This window comes from Mytilus edulis, chromosome 12 (assembly GCF_963676685.1).
Source record: "Mytilus edulis chromosome 12, xbMytEdul2.2, whole genome shotgun sequence".
NCBI lineage: Eukaryota > Metazoa > Mollusca > Bivalvia > Mytilida > Mytilidae > Mytilus > Mytilus edulis.
Genome location: NC_092355.1, coordinates 25,370,718 through 25,387,490, shown reverse-complemented (window position 1 = coordinate 25,387,490; position 16,773 = coordinate 25,370,718). Strand labels below are relative to the sequence as shown.

Sequence of the window (16,773 nt, the reverse complement as noted above, 5' to 3'; positions counted from 1 at the left end):
TATCGGAAGATGTCGATTATAAAGTAGACAATGCAGCTCGTAAAAATGTTTTTTTTTTGTATTGTTCAAAGAAGGCCTTCGAAAATAGTGGAATTAATTACTTTTGGAGTGTCAAAAACTCGTTGGAAGTACTTGATAAATTGCATGCTTATATTGGTGATTTTGAATCTGTTCAATGTTTTGATTTTTCTACCCTATATACCGCATTGCCTCACATTCTCATTAAGAAAAAAAATCACACACCTAATTAAATGGGCATTTAAAAAGTCAGAATGTGAATATATATGTTCAAACTCTTTTAGGTCATTTTCTAGTAGCAATAAACAAAAAAACTATGTCAATTGGACATGCTTTGATACAATATCTGCCCTTGATTTTTTACTAGATAACATTTTTGTTCGCTTTGGAGATTCCGTTTATCGTCAGGTTATCGGAATTCCAATGGGGACTAACTGTGCACCACTTATTGCGGACCTGTTTTTGTATTGCTATGAGTTACAATTTATGACAAAAATCAGGAAAAACCCATCGAAACAACATCTGATACACACATTTAATAATACTTTTAGATATATTTGGATGATATTTTAGCTCTCAATAATGACGACTTCAGTATGTATACTAAAGAAATTTATCCTGGTGAACTTACTTTAAATAAAGCTAATACTGACAATGACCACTGTCCTTTCCTCGCTCTTGATATATATATATATCATTAACGGAAAGCTTAATACTAAAATTTATGATAAAAGAGATGATTTCTCATTTCCTATCGGTAATTATCCATTTTTAGATGGTGACGTTCCCTTGTCACCATATTACGGTGTTTATATATCTCAACGTGTACGATACGCTCGTGTATGTATCAATGTTTTAGATTTTAACGAGAGAAATTTATGTATTACTGAAAAATTATTACACCAGGGTTTTCGATATCACAAACATATATCTTATGATGGTATGATACTAAACCCCTCACGGGGAGGATTGTGTCTGATATTCAGATGACGAAGACATAATTTTTCAATCATTTTTATTGAAGTCCGGAGCTGGCATGTCAGTTAACTGCTAGTAGTCTGATGTTATTTATGTATTATTGTCATTTTGTTTATTTTCTTTGGTTACATCTTCTGACATCAGACTCGGACTTCTTTTGAACTGAATTTTAATATGCGTATTGTTATACCTTTACTGTTCTGCATTGGCTAGAGGTATAGGGGGAGGGTTGAGATCTCACAAACATGTTTAACCCCGCCGCATTTTTGCGTCTGTCGCAAGTCAGGAGCCTCTGGCCTTTGTTAGTCTTGTATTATTTTAACTTTAAGTTTCTTGTGTACAATTTGGAGTTAGTATGGTGTTCATTATCACTGAACCAGTATATATTTGTTTAGGGACCAGCTGAAGGACGCCTCCGGGTGCGAGAATTTCTCGTTGCATTGAAGACCTGTTGGTGACCTTCTGCTGTTGTCTGATCTATGGTCGGGTTGTTGTCTCTTTGACACATTCCCCATTTCCATTCTCAATTTTATTTGCAAATTTCAATCCATAACTAGGATAGTAATCAAGTTTTAGAAAAGTATTTTTCCATTTCTGTTTTGTTCGATACAGTGCAAATATTTTCGAATAGCTCTGTCGATTCCTTAAATTACCGGATTAAATCTTGTTACTAAGACGAGTGGTGGAGCCACTTTCTTATTTTTATAATTATATATTAAAGATTCTTTTCTTTTTTATGTTATACTATTGTCAATCTAATTTTCGCAATGTCTTCTTTTAAGAAGTTTAGGTTTGAAAAGTTGAACTTATTGAAAGATTGCAAGACCTACTAAAAGCGAATCATTTCTGCAGTTAAGAGTCTCTAAATACGGACATAGTGTTGCTGATGTTCGTTCAAGATTTAAAAAATTATCAATTGGTTTTCTTTATAGTTTAATCTTTAAGTTTTTTTTTCTTCAAATCGGTCACCTTTGAAGACAGCAATGTGTAGAAACTGGATACTTATAGATGACATTTCATGTGGACATCTAATTAATGGGTGTATGAGGATCTGAAACAGGGTCCTTCATTTCTGTATCCAATTTAATTGTTTGGGCCATTTTTCTCTATTATTTATAATGTTTGCCCATTATTATTATCTATTCTTTATATTCACGCACTTCATTATTCTAAATTCTTATTTTTGTTAGTTCATTCTTTTTCATTCTTTAAATTTTTTCCCCATTTTTCTCTTTTCTGTAAACCCCTATCTACACCCTCGTGTATAGTTTTACGGATGGTGAAGAAGACTAGAAGATATATACATATGTAATTGATAAATGGGTGATTTTATTCTAAAACGACAATAGTTATAATTATAGGATTTTTTTAATATTATTTGAAACATTCTAATATCAAATTCAAATTCAAATTCAAATATTTATTGTCATATAAACTCTGAACAATAAGTTTGTGACAAATAATATAAACATACACAAAATACATCTAAGCTAGGATTCGATCATGTGGCTTCCCATAGGAATTCCACATATCTGTTTTAATATCATATCATTCATTTAAAATTCCTTATTCCTTAGTACATGATTCAAAAGTTCCTATCTTTAGGTGGGAGAAGTAATTTCAAGCATTTTTGGCCAGACTCGATATACAGTATATACCGCTTCAATTGTTTATCATGTTGCGTGTGAGTGAATTGTACATACTCTGAATATCAAGCCGAAGGCTACATAATATTATATTTTGTGGAACCATAACATATTCAATTTTGTTGATGAAGAGGTTGTGTCCCTTGTATATGTCCGTAGTTTACTTACAATCGTGTCGGGAAAATAAGAAGATATGGTATGAGTGCTAATGAGACAACTCTCCATTCAAGTCACAATGTGTAAAAAGTAAATAATTATAGGTCAAAGTACGACCTTCAACACGGAGCCTTTAACATTTAGTGCTTTTCTCCTTGTCCTTACACTGGAATTAAGGACACCACCATGGTTTAAATTCTATTTCTATTTTCTCCTTACACCCAAATCATTCCATAAAGAGTCTTTTTGTGTTCTTATAATGTTTTTTTGTAACGATGCTCAGTAAAAGTCTGCATCATGTAGTAATGGAAATATGAGAGAAATATGTGAAACAAAAAAATGTGTGCTTGTATTATCCATTTGTGTTCAGCGGTTCATAAAGCCATGATAACTTGTACAAAAATTCTGTGCAAATTATAATTTGTATAACATTACAATTTGTACACAACATACACATTGTACATGGGAGTTATTACAAAGGATTATAATACGATAGCACTGGAGTGGTCCTGGATCCGACTGATTTTAATATTTTTAATTGAATCAGTTGTTGACTGTTTTTTTGATTTTTGATTTTTGAATTTACTGTTTTCTGTTTTATTATTTAAATTGCTGTTATCAGTGTTTTAAATTTACTGCTAACTGTTTTCAGAAAAAATAAATAAAAATATATTAACCTATTATTGGCCCCCTTCTTGTTCCCTTCTATATAAGCTATATTAACTATATATAGATACTTGGGGTTACTTATAAGATAACACAAATAAATCATCCATTTCTATGTTTAGTAACAAGATAAATGGGGTCATAAATATATAGAACAGGTGAACAAACTAGACCACTGATTTGTGAGTAAAAATACACTTGTCATATTACTTTACTTTTATTTGTAGATGCTATGAAACCGTTAGAAATGCAAAAATTTCCCCGTTGTTTCCATTAAGCGACATGACAAAGGCATGAAAGACGACGGTAGGACCAATTTCCCTGAATTTTTTCTTCAACACCAGGCCCATTTTTTGAACATTTACAGTACGATGGTTAAATATATGTGTGTGTGTGTGTGTTTTTTTTTTTATCTCCTAACATCATTATTATGGTGTATGTCTTAACCTGTAGTCTGTTTTGAATGACAAATATTGCAGTTTAAAGGTTGTCTGCGAAATTCGAGTATGTATTAAAAGAACGGTAAGGTAATTTTTACTTAAACCAAAATTATATCGCAGGTATATGTGTTATATCTATCGGGAACAAAATAACTTTGTTTTGGTTCAGGATGTTCTCATCAGATAAAAATTATACAAAAACATGTATCCCCTGCAGTTCGAAATTTCCCACTCCAGATAATAAAATAAAAACAAACATAATTAAACGCTCGGTAGGCCTCGCACTTATAGAATTGAAAATAAACTGTTTAAGGTAGAAAATATCGTATCTTACTAGATGCAATTATCACTTGTTAAGACTGTATATTGTCATGAAGGTAAATACAGCCTCGATGGTCTCTTGGTAGTGCTCTCGTCTCCAGGGCTGTATAGGTTGCGAGTTCAAATCCGCCCGCGTCATTTCAAAGGAATTCATGATTGGTATTTGCTGCTTTTTGGCTAAGCAGGCGGCGTGAGGGAGAAAGAACAAAGACTGGTCGGCTCTAAGTTAAAATAATACTAGAACACACCCGCGAAATCGCGGGCATTCAGAGCGTAGTTTATAGTATGTAAAGTGTTGTTGGAAGAATTATGTAAAATATTGAATGACTGGAGAATTTCAGCAAAAGTATCATAAGTCAAAGGTCATTGGGGACAGGAAAATGTGTGTTTTTTTTTATCCCTCCTCCTTCTTTCCAAAATTCCCAATTTTGGTTTTCTATCAATTTCAATATGAACATATTACATTAAGTGGAGAATTTCAGCAAAAGTATCATAATTAGTCATAGGTTATTGGGGACAGGGAAATGTTTTTTTATATCCCTCCTCCTTTATTTCCAAAATTCCCAATTTTTGGTTTTCTATCAATTTCAATATGAACATAATACATTGAGTATGTTATGAACATTTAAATAAGGAGCCTGTAATTCAGTGGTTGTCGTTTGTTTATGTGTTACATATTTGTATTTCGTTCCTTTTTTGTACATCAATAAGGCCGCTAGTTTTCTGGTTTGTATTGTGTTACCTTGTCAGTTCAGGGCCTTTTAAAGCTGATTATGCGGTATGGGCTTTGCTCATTGTTGAAGGTCGTACGGTGAACTATAGTTGTTAATTTCTGTATCATTTTGGTCTCTTGTAGAGAGTTGTCTCAACATGGTTATCATACCACATCTTCTTTTTTTGTAATCAATGAATTTTGTAAAAGATTTAATAACTGGAGAATTTCAGAAAAGGTATCAAAAGTTCACATGAATAATTTTAGCGCTTATATAAATCTGTATATTATGAACATTAATTTCTATATAAATATAGTGTATTTACTTTCAATTTTAAGTTTACTAATCGATCCATGGTGGTCATTGATATAGTATACAGACACTCTCTATTTAATAAACTATGTGACCGCCGTGGATAGTAAACTTGAAAATGATAGCAGATAGAATTCTTAAAATACAGCATACAGAAAAACGCAAACCGGAAGTCTAATCAGACTTAAAATTTCGTCCAATGACGGGACAATATCCGGATGCCTTTTTTCTCGTTTTTCTCCCAAAATAACTCAATCTGAATAATCATATGAATGGATGACAAATGCGACTATGCACTGTACCTATAGAACACAGAGGCGTGTTGATTAATTAATTGTGGAAAGAAGAGAAGCGACACCAAAAATGAGGTCTTCTCGTTTAATAGTATAGATGTCCGTATATATATATAGGATGACATACCTTTTTGCGGACTGTTTATTTGTGAACTATCTCCACAGGCACTTGTTTCAGAAAAACAATTTCCTTTATACCATAATATACCAATTTTCTGAGACAAGTGCCTGTGAGTATCTCCAGAAAAGTTCGGCTCAGCGTGCCGATCTATTGCAAAGTAAGCAAAGTTCATATTCATATCGAATAATCATAAATATGCATTTGTATTTTGCCACTGGACGCGTTAAAGAAGGTCGTTAAAGAGCCATATTCATCATCATCTTTGTGAACAGAAGATAACCTTAGTCCTCCATGCCAGTTGTGTTTTGTATTTTTATTGCTTCACCTTTAACCTTTTGTATATTTTACCCTCTAACATAACATTAACAACATATTGTAAGACACCCGTCTATTTCAGAAGAAGGTAATGTATGTTTAATATTGCCCTGTAGATGGCTTTTGATGTGAGGTTAACCTAACATGTTAGGCATGGTGATAAATTAGACATGGTGATAAGTCTAATTTGGCGGTCACATTCGAGGAAAAGAGGACGGGAATGTGGTAACGACATTTGGAACATATTCGTCGTCATCTGTGGAACAAATATTCCATAACGGTCTTTAAAATTTGCGAAGGGATGATTTCAACTTCACCACTTGGAAACATATCCTTTTATGCATATATAGCTAAAGTGTAGAAATTCGGACTATACTTATAATTTTGGACGACAGCTGTCTGATCTGAAATTTTAATCATCGACACGTGAAGCGAAAGTGACACTCTTTCTGCATTTTCGATTTGCATGGATGGGCAATTCATTCACTTTTTAGTGCATGCACTCGCCGAATGTTCGGTATTTGTTTGCATAAAAAGGTTAAAATTATTTGAATTGAGTTACAATAACAGTTTTGTCTCTCCTGCAATGCATTGCCTTTACACAGTGAATGCGAGTTCGAATGGATGTCGTATATATCGAATTTTTGATGTGCATGTAAGACGAGATACCATATATTACTAATGCCTATCATATTAACTTGTATTTTTCTCGTGATATTTTACAGAAATAACTCCAATGGCTCTAAAATGGGGTATATGCAGTACTGGAAAAATCTGCAGTGATTTTTGTTCAGCATTAAAAACCCTGCCATCAGAGGACCATCAGGTTAGACATGTTACCGTTATTTCCATCAGTTTTATTGTAATCATTTCATTAAGAAAATTTGCACTTGCTTCTTTTTAATGGAAAATATCGTATACTAATCGATTTAGAGATTTCTGACACTTGTTGAAATTGTAGTATTATAATGAAGATTCACAAACCTCTATGTCTGTTGCGTTTTGTAGTTTATTGTACCATCTTTAAACTTAGATATTCTTTATCCATTATCAGAGTTTGTAACTTTTACGTATTTAAGGTGGTACCTAACACTACAGGGAGATAACTCTGTAAAGTCAGCTATAAACATTTTAATAACGTTGTGTTGTAAAAGGAATATTAAGCTTCTCAATGATTAAAATTGGAGGTTGTCAAATTGTTATATAACCAGTGTAATTTTAATGACAAAACGGTTGGTTCAAAATTTTGAATTTTTTTATATTTTTGTTGAAGTATCAAAGTTAATATTTTGACAAAATTTTATGATAATCAAACGAGCCAAATTAATTTTAGTGAAAGTGTTGGGTACCACCTTAAGTAGTTTCAAATGCAGAACAACCCATAACTAAGTTCCTCTCTGATTTTGATCGGCATCAACGTGAAAACTTAAATAATTTCAGATGGACTTTTCCAGTCACATATAGTTTTACATGTACGATAATGTATTTGAAGTAAATTATCCTTTTCGTCTTTGTTAAGTACTTAATTATCACAAACAATAAAACAAAAGACATACCTATAGATAGTGAAAATATGTACACCTGAATTTTTTTTTTATTTTTTTTTTAGATAGTTGCTGTTGTTTCACGATCACAAGACACTGCAGAGAAGTTCGCCACTACATTTGACATTCCAAAAACCTATAGCTCATATGAAAAGTTTGCAGCAGACCCAGAAATTGGTAATGCTATTGTTTAAAAGTTTCACTTCTGTTGAAGGGTTTAGTCCAGCGAGATTCTCTCTTTCGCATTAAAAAGTTAAATTTCATTGTGTTATCCATTAGACATTTCTTTACCGGCATTAGTTTTGAAATGTAGTGTAGTGTTTTGTTTTGTTTTATTTTATTTAATGTATTGTATTTCCAGTTTGAGATTTACCCCGATATCCGACATCTTAAAAGCGTGTCACCCCTCAAGTATGGTGATAGGATGTAAAACAATATGACATTTTAAATACAAATGCACATGTTGTACCGTTGATCACATGTGGCCCTTTCGATGTCAGCATTTATAGGAGTTTTTACTATTAAACTCTATAATTAGTGGGAGGTTTTGATCCGGCGCCGACCATATGGTATAACCGACCAACACAAAAGTTGAAATAGAAGGTAAATACATAAAAATAAATTGTCCGTGATATTCAGTTCAATTGTGTGATTGGTTATCAAGATGTATATTTTTACATACCAGAAAGTAGGGATGGATGTTAAGTTAAAACATCGCCTTTTTAAGGCCAATTTGTTTTGTCGAAATCAAGCGATATATCAAAGTCACTAATACATGTATCAGTAAGTATCCGTGACAAGGTACCTTAGTGTCAAAGTTTGTTCAAATGATATATTTACAATCTGAAACAGATATTTCTTTACATCTCTAAATAAACTCATCAAAGATACAAGGACCAAATTTTGCATATACATGTACGCCAGACGCGCGTTTCGTCTACAAAAGACTCATCAGTGACGCTCGAATCCAAAAAAGTTTAAAAGGGCCAAATAAAGTACGAAGTTGAAGAGCATTGAGGACCAAAATTGTTAGAAGTTTTGCCAAATACAGCTAAGGTAATCTATGCCTGAGGTAGAAAAGCCTTAGTATTTTAAAAATTCAAAAGTTACACGTAACACATGTGGAGCAGAACCTGCTTACCTTTCCAGGGTTCGTGTTGTTCAGTCTTTAATTTCCATGTTGTGTTTTGTATACTGTTCTTTTTGTCGTTTTTCGATATTTGCTAAGCGTTTTGTTATCGACTTATAAGTTTTGTTTTCCCTGGTGTCTTCCGCTTCTCTTTTACTGAATTAAAATCATGTATTGAGCATATACTTTTCCCTGTAGTCACATGTCGAGCAGGATCTGCCCACCCTTCCGGAGCACCTGAGATCACCCCTAGTTTGTTTTTTTTTTTTGGGGGGGGGGTTCGTGTTGTTTATTCTTTAGTTTTCTATGTTGTGTCATGTGAGCTTTTTTTGCTTGTCTTTTTCATTTTTAGCCATGGTGTTGTTAGTTTGTTTAAGATTTATGAGTTTGACCGTCCCTTTGGTATCTTTCGTCCCTCTTTTTTAATATCTGTTCATTCTATTTAATTCATGCTTAGACGAAATAATGGAATGCCAAAAACTTCCTCTATATTTTAGAAATAGTTTACATCGGAAGTGCATACACAGAACACGTCAGGTTGAGTATTCAAATGCTGAATGCAGGAAAGCATGTTCTTTGTGAGAAACCATTAGCAGATACACTCGAAGATGTGAAACTTATTCATAAAATTGCTAAGGAGAAACACCTCTTCTTTATGGAGGTATGTAGAAGATATACTATTTGAGTCGTAACTAGTTTAAGTGAACATTGTTGTGCACGGGTTTTAAAATGAAAATAAAAAGATGCAGTATGACAGCTGCTATTGAGACAATTGATCTCCACCACAGACCAAATGACGTAGAAGTTAGCAACTATAGGTCACCATACGGCCTTCAACAATGAGCAAATCCCATACCGCATAGCCTGCTATAAACGTCCCCGAAATGACAAATGTAAAAAGATTCAAACGAGTAAAATTAAAACAATTAAATAGAAAAGCCTAGATGACGGCATCCAACACTAAAGAATTGAATGGGTTTTTGTAACTTAAATGTGATGGAAATGTATTGACCGAAACACTATAAAATTTTCAAAAAGAGGACATTCGATTCTTATAATTACATTTTGTATGTTACAACCGTGAAATTCCGAGTTAAATATTAAATTCTTCGTTTATTTTCCTATGCGTTGTTGTCATGTTTTCACGGGAAACACGTGTTGTCATTAATGTTGCATTTTACATGGAAACAAAATCTAATTTTGGAAAGCCTCTCGATTGTTGTCAGCCAATCAAAAGTACCGATTCTTATGAAACATACTTGCAATGTAATTAAAACACAATACAGTGTATGTCGCCATATTAGTACAATATATTAAATAAAAATACAAAACTTCATAAGCATCTCATACTGCAATTTCACCTCATTTAATTGTCAATACGTCCAGTGACAAAATAAGCTGAACGGACAAATATTTGGGTATAGGAATAACGTGACACAAATATGACTCAAGAACACAAGGAAAAGCACACAGGTTAAATATAGTAATACATAAACGATTGAAACAGAAATAACAAGAATACTTGAAAGTAATACAAAGTAATCACAGCTATAAGTCGCAGGCGAGATTCAGACGTGAGTTTAAAATAAACCATAGCCACCCCTACCCTCCCTAACAAAAAGAAAGAAAAAAACAATGAAAAAACTTTCCTGACAAGCAAAAAAAATGTGGGAAAGATAGTTTTTTGTGTATACAACCCTCTCTCATCACTTTAATCAGTAGAAATCCAAATAAGTTATTTATGTATAAATGTTTATTATGTAATACAAATAAATAACAACAGGCGGTATGGAGTCGCTGTTTCCCACTGTACCACAGAATTAAAGAAGAAATTACTTCCAAGAGCATAGGAGACGCTCAGATGGTGTCGGCAAGATTCTTCTTAAATTTCAATTATTGTGAACGGATTAAAACACAAATAAGAGGAGGATTTTTACTAGATGCTGGTATTTACACTGTACAGTTGGCATGTTTGGTGTATGGCGAAGATCCGGTATCCATTAAAGCAGTAGGAGAAGTAGCTGGAAGTGGTTAGTAATTTATTATTTCTGGATTAATTTTATCAATTAAACAAATTCATGAAAGTCAAATTATTCTGGAGTTAAGTTTGTCCAATTTCTCACTTTTGATACTTATTCATTGTTAACATACACCATCATGTATATTTAAAGAAAACCGTTGGGACAATAAAAGACCAATAATTACAAGACGACGTAAAATTTGCAACCAAGTAAGAATAAAACAAAAACAGTAGTCAACATTTCCTTGGTTTTTATAATTTTCGTCTCCGTCTCTCCTGCGACACATATATAAACAAATAGTTTCCGTTTTCGTATGCGGCAACGGTGGCGTCATTAATTGTTAAAGTTGTGATTAGGTCAGTTTAGTTTGAACAACTTTTAGAGCATTTGCATTATCCACGTATCTATATGCTCTAATAGAAGGTCAACAATAATTGACGTATAAGCATCGCCACATGTCATTACAATAGAGATTATTTGTCATAACCCCCTCTATCATGGACCATAGCGATGGGAAGTTTAAAGTGATGCCATTTAGCGACCTGGGTTTGAATTATGATATCGAAATTACACAAAGACGAGATCAGGCATAATCTCCAATTCAACAGTTTTTTGCATATCTGTTTGAGTCTATATATATATATATATATAATATGGAATTCGCCTGAAATTTGCCTTTTTAGAACTCACAGGACTTCCGGTAAATTTATTGCTAGTACCCGAAAATGTGATATTTCCATTGTGAGGACATTGCGTAATACATTTGATTCTGAAACGAGGTATTCAAATTTTTATTGATTCAACCGTAATAATCTGACGAATAAGAGAGATTGGTTAACAGATAATTTGATATGTCGTTCCAGGTCACGACATTGATGGGTGTGTCGTTTTATCATACAGCAAAGGTCAAAAGGCGTGTCTCATGTACTCGTCAAAGGTTAAAAGTGACACAAACTGTGCGTCTATTAATGGTACCAATGGTTCGATTGAGGTAAGTTAAGTGAGATTGAAATAAACAATAATGATTATGATATTTCAGCTTCTGTAACACATAAAATCGAACGAGCATTATAGGTCTGACCTGATACCCAAAAATATAAGAATAAACTAATCCAGTGATTAAAAATATCCTTTGAATGAAACTGATAGACACATAAAAAATGCACACCAAAAGGAGTCAAGAACTAAGGTTCATCGGAGATAAGAGCTGATAATATATTTGGAAATTAAACCAAATTTGCTAAAACAAATTTCTACTTTTTCTAGCAAACATAATGAAAACATATCATAATCTGCCATGGCAAATACATTACTCGGCCTGATAATGCATGAAATATTTGCCACTGGATGTGAAGCAACGAACAATAGAGCAAATACATAAGACTTTAAAAGTTGAAGCATGATCTTTCTTCCCTCTTTTGAGTAGAACATTTTCTTTTATTGATTATTTAAAAGATAATATAACTGACTGTTTATATGGATCCTGATTACTTTTCATGAAGAACATTACAGTGATAACTGTAAATTTGTCACCAAGTTTATCAGCTATAGTTTATTGATTTATTGTAGGATTTTCATGATTAAGTTACTTATGTATTGTATCACGTTTGTCTTTATAAAGAAGCGACAGCACATACAATTTAAGAATTATGAGGTCGTCTTACATCCTGTTTTATTGGATCCATTTTTCTGTCTCAAGAGTTTTAATCAATTTCACAGCATGTTTTGTGGACATATCTTTAATTGTTTTTAGAGAAAACAATGTTAAATTTGGCTTGAATTTAAAGTTGCGTCTTTTAAGATCACATATCAGCATTTTGACAGATTGATATTTGATTAATGTAAAGTGATAAACATTTTATTCTAATTCCTGACAAAAAACAAAATTAAGCAGCATGTGAGACGCAAGCGCGGTTAATTTGAACTGTATCTGACAAAGAAGATATTCACGATAGGGATAATATACATGTGGTAACTATGCTGTCGATGAACAAGTTATGGACCTCTGAAAGATTTTGACGAAACTACCAATGGTTTGTAACATGTAAAGAGCGAGACACTCTTTACTTATGGAGCCTTTGATTAAATATTTCGATTTTGTCCTGACATGACAGACGACTCTCAACCTGGCTACTAACCCCATATAAAATATACACGTTCCCCACGCGGTTGCTTTTAACAAATCATATCCCTTGAAATGTATAGGAGGCCATTTATCAGTGAACAAAAGAACAAACATAAAAAGGGCGACAGACATCTAGCAATCAATCAAATCTTACACTAAATGCGACACACAGTTTTATAGTGGACAATTAAGTTTATTTATGCAGGATGGTATATTTGATATAGATATCCTTTTAAAACAGCAATAACATTGCAGCTTTAAATACAAAAGTAGTTGTAATATAAATCTGAAGAAAACATTTTCGCAGATTCTTTTAATTAAAAAAAAAGTCAACGAAGTTGAATTTAATTTAGATAAACGATCATTTCTGGTGTCCAGAGGAAGTAAAACTACCAACCGGAAAGGAAACAAACGAAATCCCTGTTGGCCCTGTACCATTCTATTATCCTAACAGTGGTGGCTTGTGTTATGAGGCAGAGGAAGTAAGAAAATGTATTAAAAGCGGTATGTATTCAGAAATGGCAGACATAGCCAGCTTTCCAACCGTTAAAAACTCTCATTGACAAGTTTATTAATTTTGTACCTAAATATGAAATACTAGGACATTCATAAAATTGAGAATGAAAATGGCGAATATGTCAAAGAGACAACAACCCGACTAAAGAACGAAGACCATAGAACATCGATAGTCTTCCATGCAGCTAGAAAATCCCGCACCGGAGGGGTAACTCAGCTAGCACCTAAATGAAAATGTGTAATAGTTAAGTGAAAATGTATAAATTCATGTATTTTCATAGATATAAAAAAGAACCGTCACATAGAGACAGTCGTGTTACTTTTCTTCGAATGTTCCCAAAACAACCTCAAATCAATGTAACACGTATTGCCATAAAACTTAAATCACACCCGAATACGTAAAAGAGCATTGGTTCCACAAAAACGATGTCACCTGGAATGAAATTCTAAACTGATCAGTAACTCTATAACTTTTAACGAAAACAATAATGGTATTGCTTCATAAAATAAAGGCAAGAAAAACATCATATTTGAAATTTTCCATAGACTCTTATTTTTACATGAAGGCTAGAAACGAGTTGGTTTAAACTTTCACTGTCGTCTTTTTGCATACAATAAAATGTAAAACAATATGGACACGGATATGTATGACAAGTTCAACTCTGAAACCATTTATGTTTCTGAGGCGTTTTGCGATTATCATTAATAGAAAGCTGTACACCAAATATTTAAAAGCAAATGATCGATCAATACCATTGGGACTACATGATACAAAAAGTATACAAAGAATAATTCCAGTGAGTTGCATCTTGATATGTATAAATGCTATCTTATGGAGCAGGTACCACATAACATTGCGGATGACATAATAAAATTAGGAAAGTACATGGGAAATGTGTCAAAGCGACAACAACCCGACCATAGAGCAGACAATAGCCGAAGGCCACCAATCGGTCTTCAATGGAGCGATAAACTCCAGCACCCGGAGGCGTCCTTCAGCTGGCCCCTTAAAAAATATGTATACTAGTTCAGTGATAATGGACGTCATACTAAACTCCAAAATATACACAAGAAACTAAAATTAAAAATCATACAAGACTAACAAAGGCCAGAGGCTCCTGATTTGGGACAGGCGCAAAAATGCAGCGGGGTTAAACATGTTTATGAGATCTCAACCCCCTATACCTCTAGCCAATGTAGAAAAGTAAACGCATAACAATAAGCACATTAAAATTCAGTTCAAGAGAAGTTCGAGCCTGATGTCAGAAGATGGAAAAAAAAAAAAAAAAAATGACAATAATACACAAATAACAACAGACTACTTGCAGTTAACTGACATGCAAGCTCCAGACCTCAATTAAACTGATTGAAAGATTATGTCTTCATCATACGAATATCAGGCACAATCCCTCCTGTCAGGGGTTTAGTAGCATACTATCATTAAATATATGAGAAGTACATAACCCGTGTCATGCCAACAACTGTTTTTTTAAATAAATGTGTTGAGTTATAATGTCCGTTTTTATGTGTTCGTGATGTTTCTTGTGTCGCCTTTTTTGAATGGCGTTTTGGAATGTTTGTCTTTTCGTCGTTTGATCGTGAAAGCTGGGTCTCTTTGATCTGTTGGTTTTCATTATAATTTAATTTCTATAATTTAAACATGACAAGACGCCCATAAAATGACGGTGGTTATTGTTTGTTAAAAAAGACCGATATCTGTATTATCTGCAATCATGTGAACGTAAACTGCATTTTTTGACCAATAGTATAATGTGGTGTATATGTGAAGAACCTTTTATTATCTTTAATTGAATCATGTCCGACTAGACGCCCACATAATGACTTTGATATGTGTTAGTTAACAAATTCCAAACTTTGAACTGGCGTACTTATACATATATTTGTGTCATAAACTAGTTCATTGATCTGTTGATACCTATATTTGTTTCGCAGATGATACACGAATCAGCGAACAAGTACAATGTACAGACAACTGTTTCATGAAACATTTTTGAAATGATTCACTGACAGATACATTTGTCTGATGGTTTTTATATCGGTGAGTAAACCCATATTCATGTGTGCTTTTTTTTTTTTATTAATTACTCGTATGTTCTTTATTTAGGTAAAACGGAATATCCCCACTATACACATAACGATTCTGAGATGGTTCATAAAATTATGGAGGAAGTAGCAAAACAAATCGGTCGAAAATTACCGTATACGAAGGACTAAAATGTTACAGGTACCGGTGTTACTAGTAAATAGTAACTGAGTGTACTACGTATATGATGTGAAAACTCAAATGATGTGAAAACTCATTAAAATACCATATAGTTTGGTTCAGCAGACACGCAAAAACTGTAATAAAAATGATTGCTCTTGTTGTTACGTTTGTTGCAGACAATCAAATGGTATTGAGTTTTTTTTGTTATAGATGTATAACTGTGTAATATTTTCATATGGGGTGAAACTAATCTGTGACTTTGTCCCTCACTCTTAAATATTTCAAGGGAATTCAATTGGTATTTGTTTGTGTGCACGATTCTGTCTCTAAATATTAAACTTGCATGATAATAGAGGAAAAATATACAAGAGAGACATTCAAACCCATAAGATTTAAATAAACTGACAACATGAAGGCAAAAAAAAAAATAAACCCAACCCCAGATCAACAGACAAATAACAGTTCACAAACACACATACAAAATAAAAAATTGAGCAACACGAGCCCCTCCAAAAAATGTGATCGATCTTAGGTGCTCCGGAAGGGTAAGCAGATGTGTTGCATAATGACAAATGATGACCATGTGCGACGATATTTAGCAACTAATTATTATTTGTAATGGAAGTCATTTATCTACTTATCCCAAACAAGTTAGAGACCAATAGTCCTTCAAGGTATTCTGTGTCAAATTTCCTCTTCACAGGAGCAGTGGCGACTGCCATGGTTTTATGGCAGTTGAAGTCAAATATTTTGTCGCACTTGAAAAGATTCCTGTGATTATCTTAAAACTTATCGATTTTGAAATTATAAATGATCCCACTATTTCTTGAAATCTTGGAATATCATATCAGTGCGAAACGGTAAAAATATTTTTATGCCCCACCTACGATAGTAGAGGGGCATTATGTTTTCTGGTCTGTGCGTCCGTTCGTCCGTCCGTTCGTTCGTCCCTCCGTTCGTCCGTCTGTCCCGCTTCAGGTTAAAGTTTTTGGTCAAGGTAGTTTTTGATGAAGTTGAAGTCCAATCGACTTAAAACTTGGTATACATGTTCCCTATGATATGATCTTTCTAATTTAAATGCCAAATTAGAGTTTTTATCCCAATTTCACGGTCCACTGAACATGGAAAATGATAGTGCGAGTGGGGCATTCGTGTACTGAGGACACATTCTTGTTTTATTAGGTCTTTCCACATAAAAGTGGAAAGACCTATTGTTTTTCTTCTGATTATTT

The 16,773-nt window shown here is 33.4% G+C and overlaps 1 protein-coding gene across 3 annotated transcripts; it reads left to right on the top strand.

Moving 5' to 3' along the window:
• Positions 1 to 3,607: 3,607 nt before the first annotated feature.
• Positions 3,608 to 15,699, top strand: LOC139498109 (trans-1,2-dihydrobenzene-1,2-diol dehydrogenase-like). 3 transcript variants are annotated; one of them, XM_071286444.1, is made up of 8 exons: positions 3,608 to 3,646; positions 6,705 to 6,805; positions 7,589 to 7,700; positions 9,150 to 9,313; positions 10,436 to 10,682; positions 11,537 to 11,664; positions 13,152 to 13,302; positions 15,440 to 15,699. In XM_071286444.1, the coding sequence occupies exons 2-8, from the start codon at positions 6,716 to 6,718 to the stop codon at positions 15,547 to 15,549; spliced, it is 1,002 nt and encodes a 333-aa protein (XP_071142545.1). In that variant the 5' UTR covers positions 3,608 to 3,646; positions 6,705 to 6,715; the 3' UTR covers positions 15,550 to 15,699. The 3 variants fall into 3 exon arrangements, with proteins under 3 accessions (XP_071142545.1, XP_071142546.1, XP_071142544.1); XM_071286445.1 differs by lacking the exon at positions 3,608 to 3,646 and adding an exon at positions 6,151 to 6,259; XM_071286443.1 differs by lacking the exon at positions 3,608 to 3,646 and adding an exon at positions 6,151 to 6,405 and having other exon boundaries at positions 6,585 to 6,805.
• The last annotated feature ends 1,074 nt before the right edge of the window (positions 15,700 to 16,773 follow it).

Coding starts and splice junctions, on each gene's coding strand:
- LOC139498109 (XM_071286444.1), top strand. CDS start 6,716: ATGGCTCTAAAATGGGGTATATGCAGTACTGGAAAAATCTGCAGTGAT. Junction 6,806..7,588: donor TGCCATCAGAGGACCATCAG/GTTAGACATGTT, acceptor TTTTTTTTTTAG/ATAGTTGCTGTTGTTTCACG. Junction 7,701..9,149: donor TGCAGCAGACCCAGAAATTG/GTAATGCTATTG, acceptor TCTATATTTTAG/AAATAGTTTACATCGGAAGT.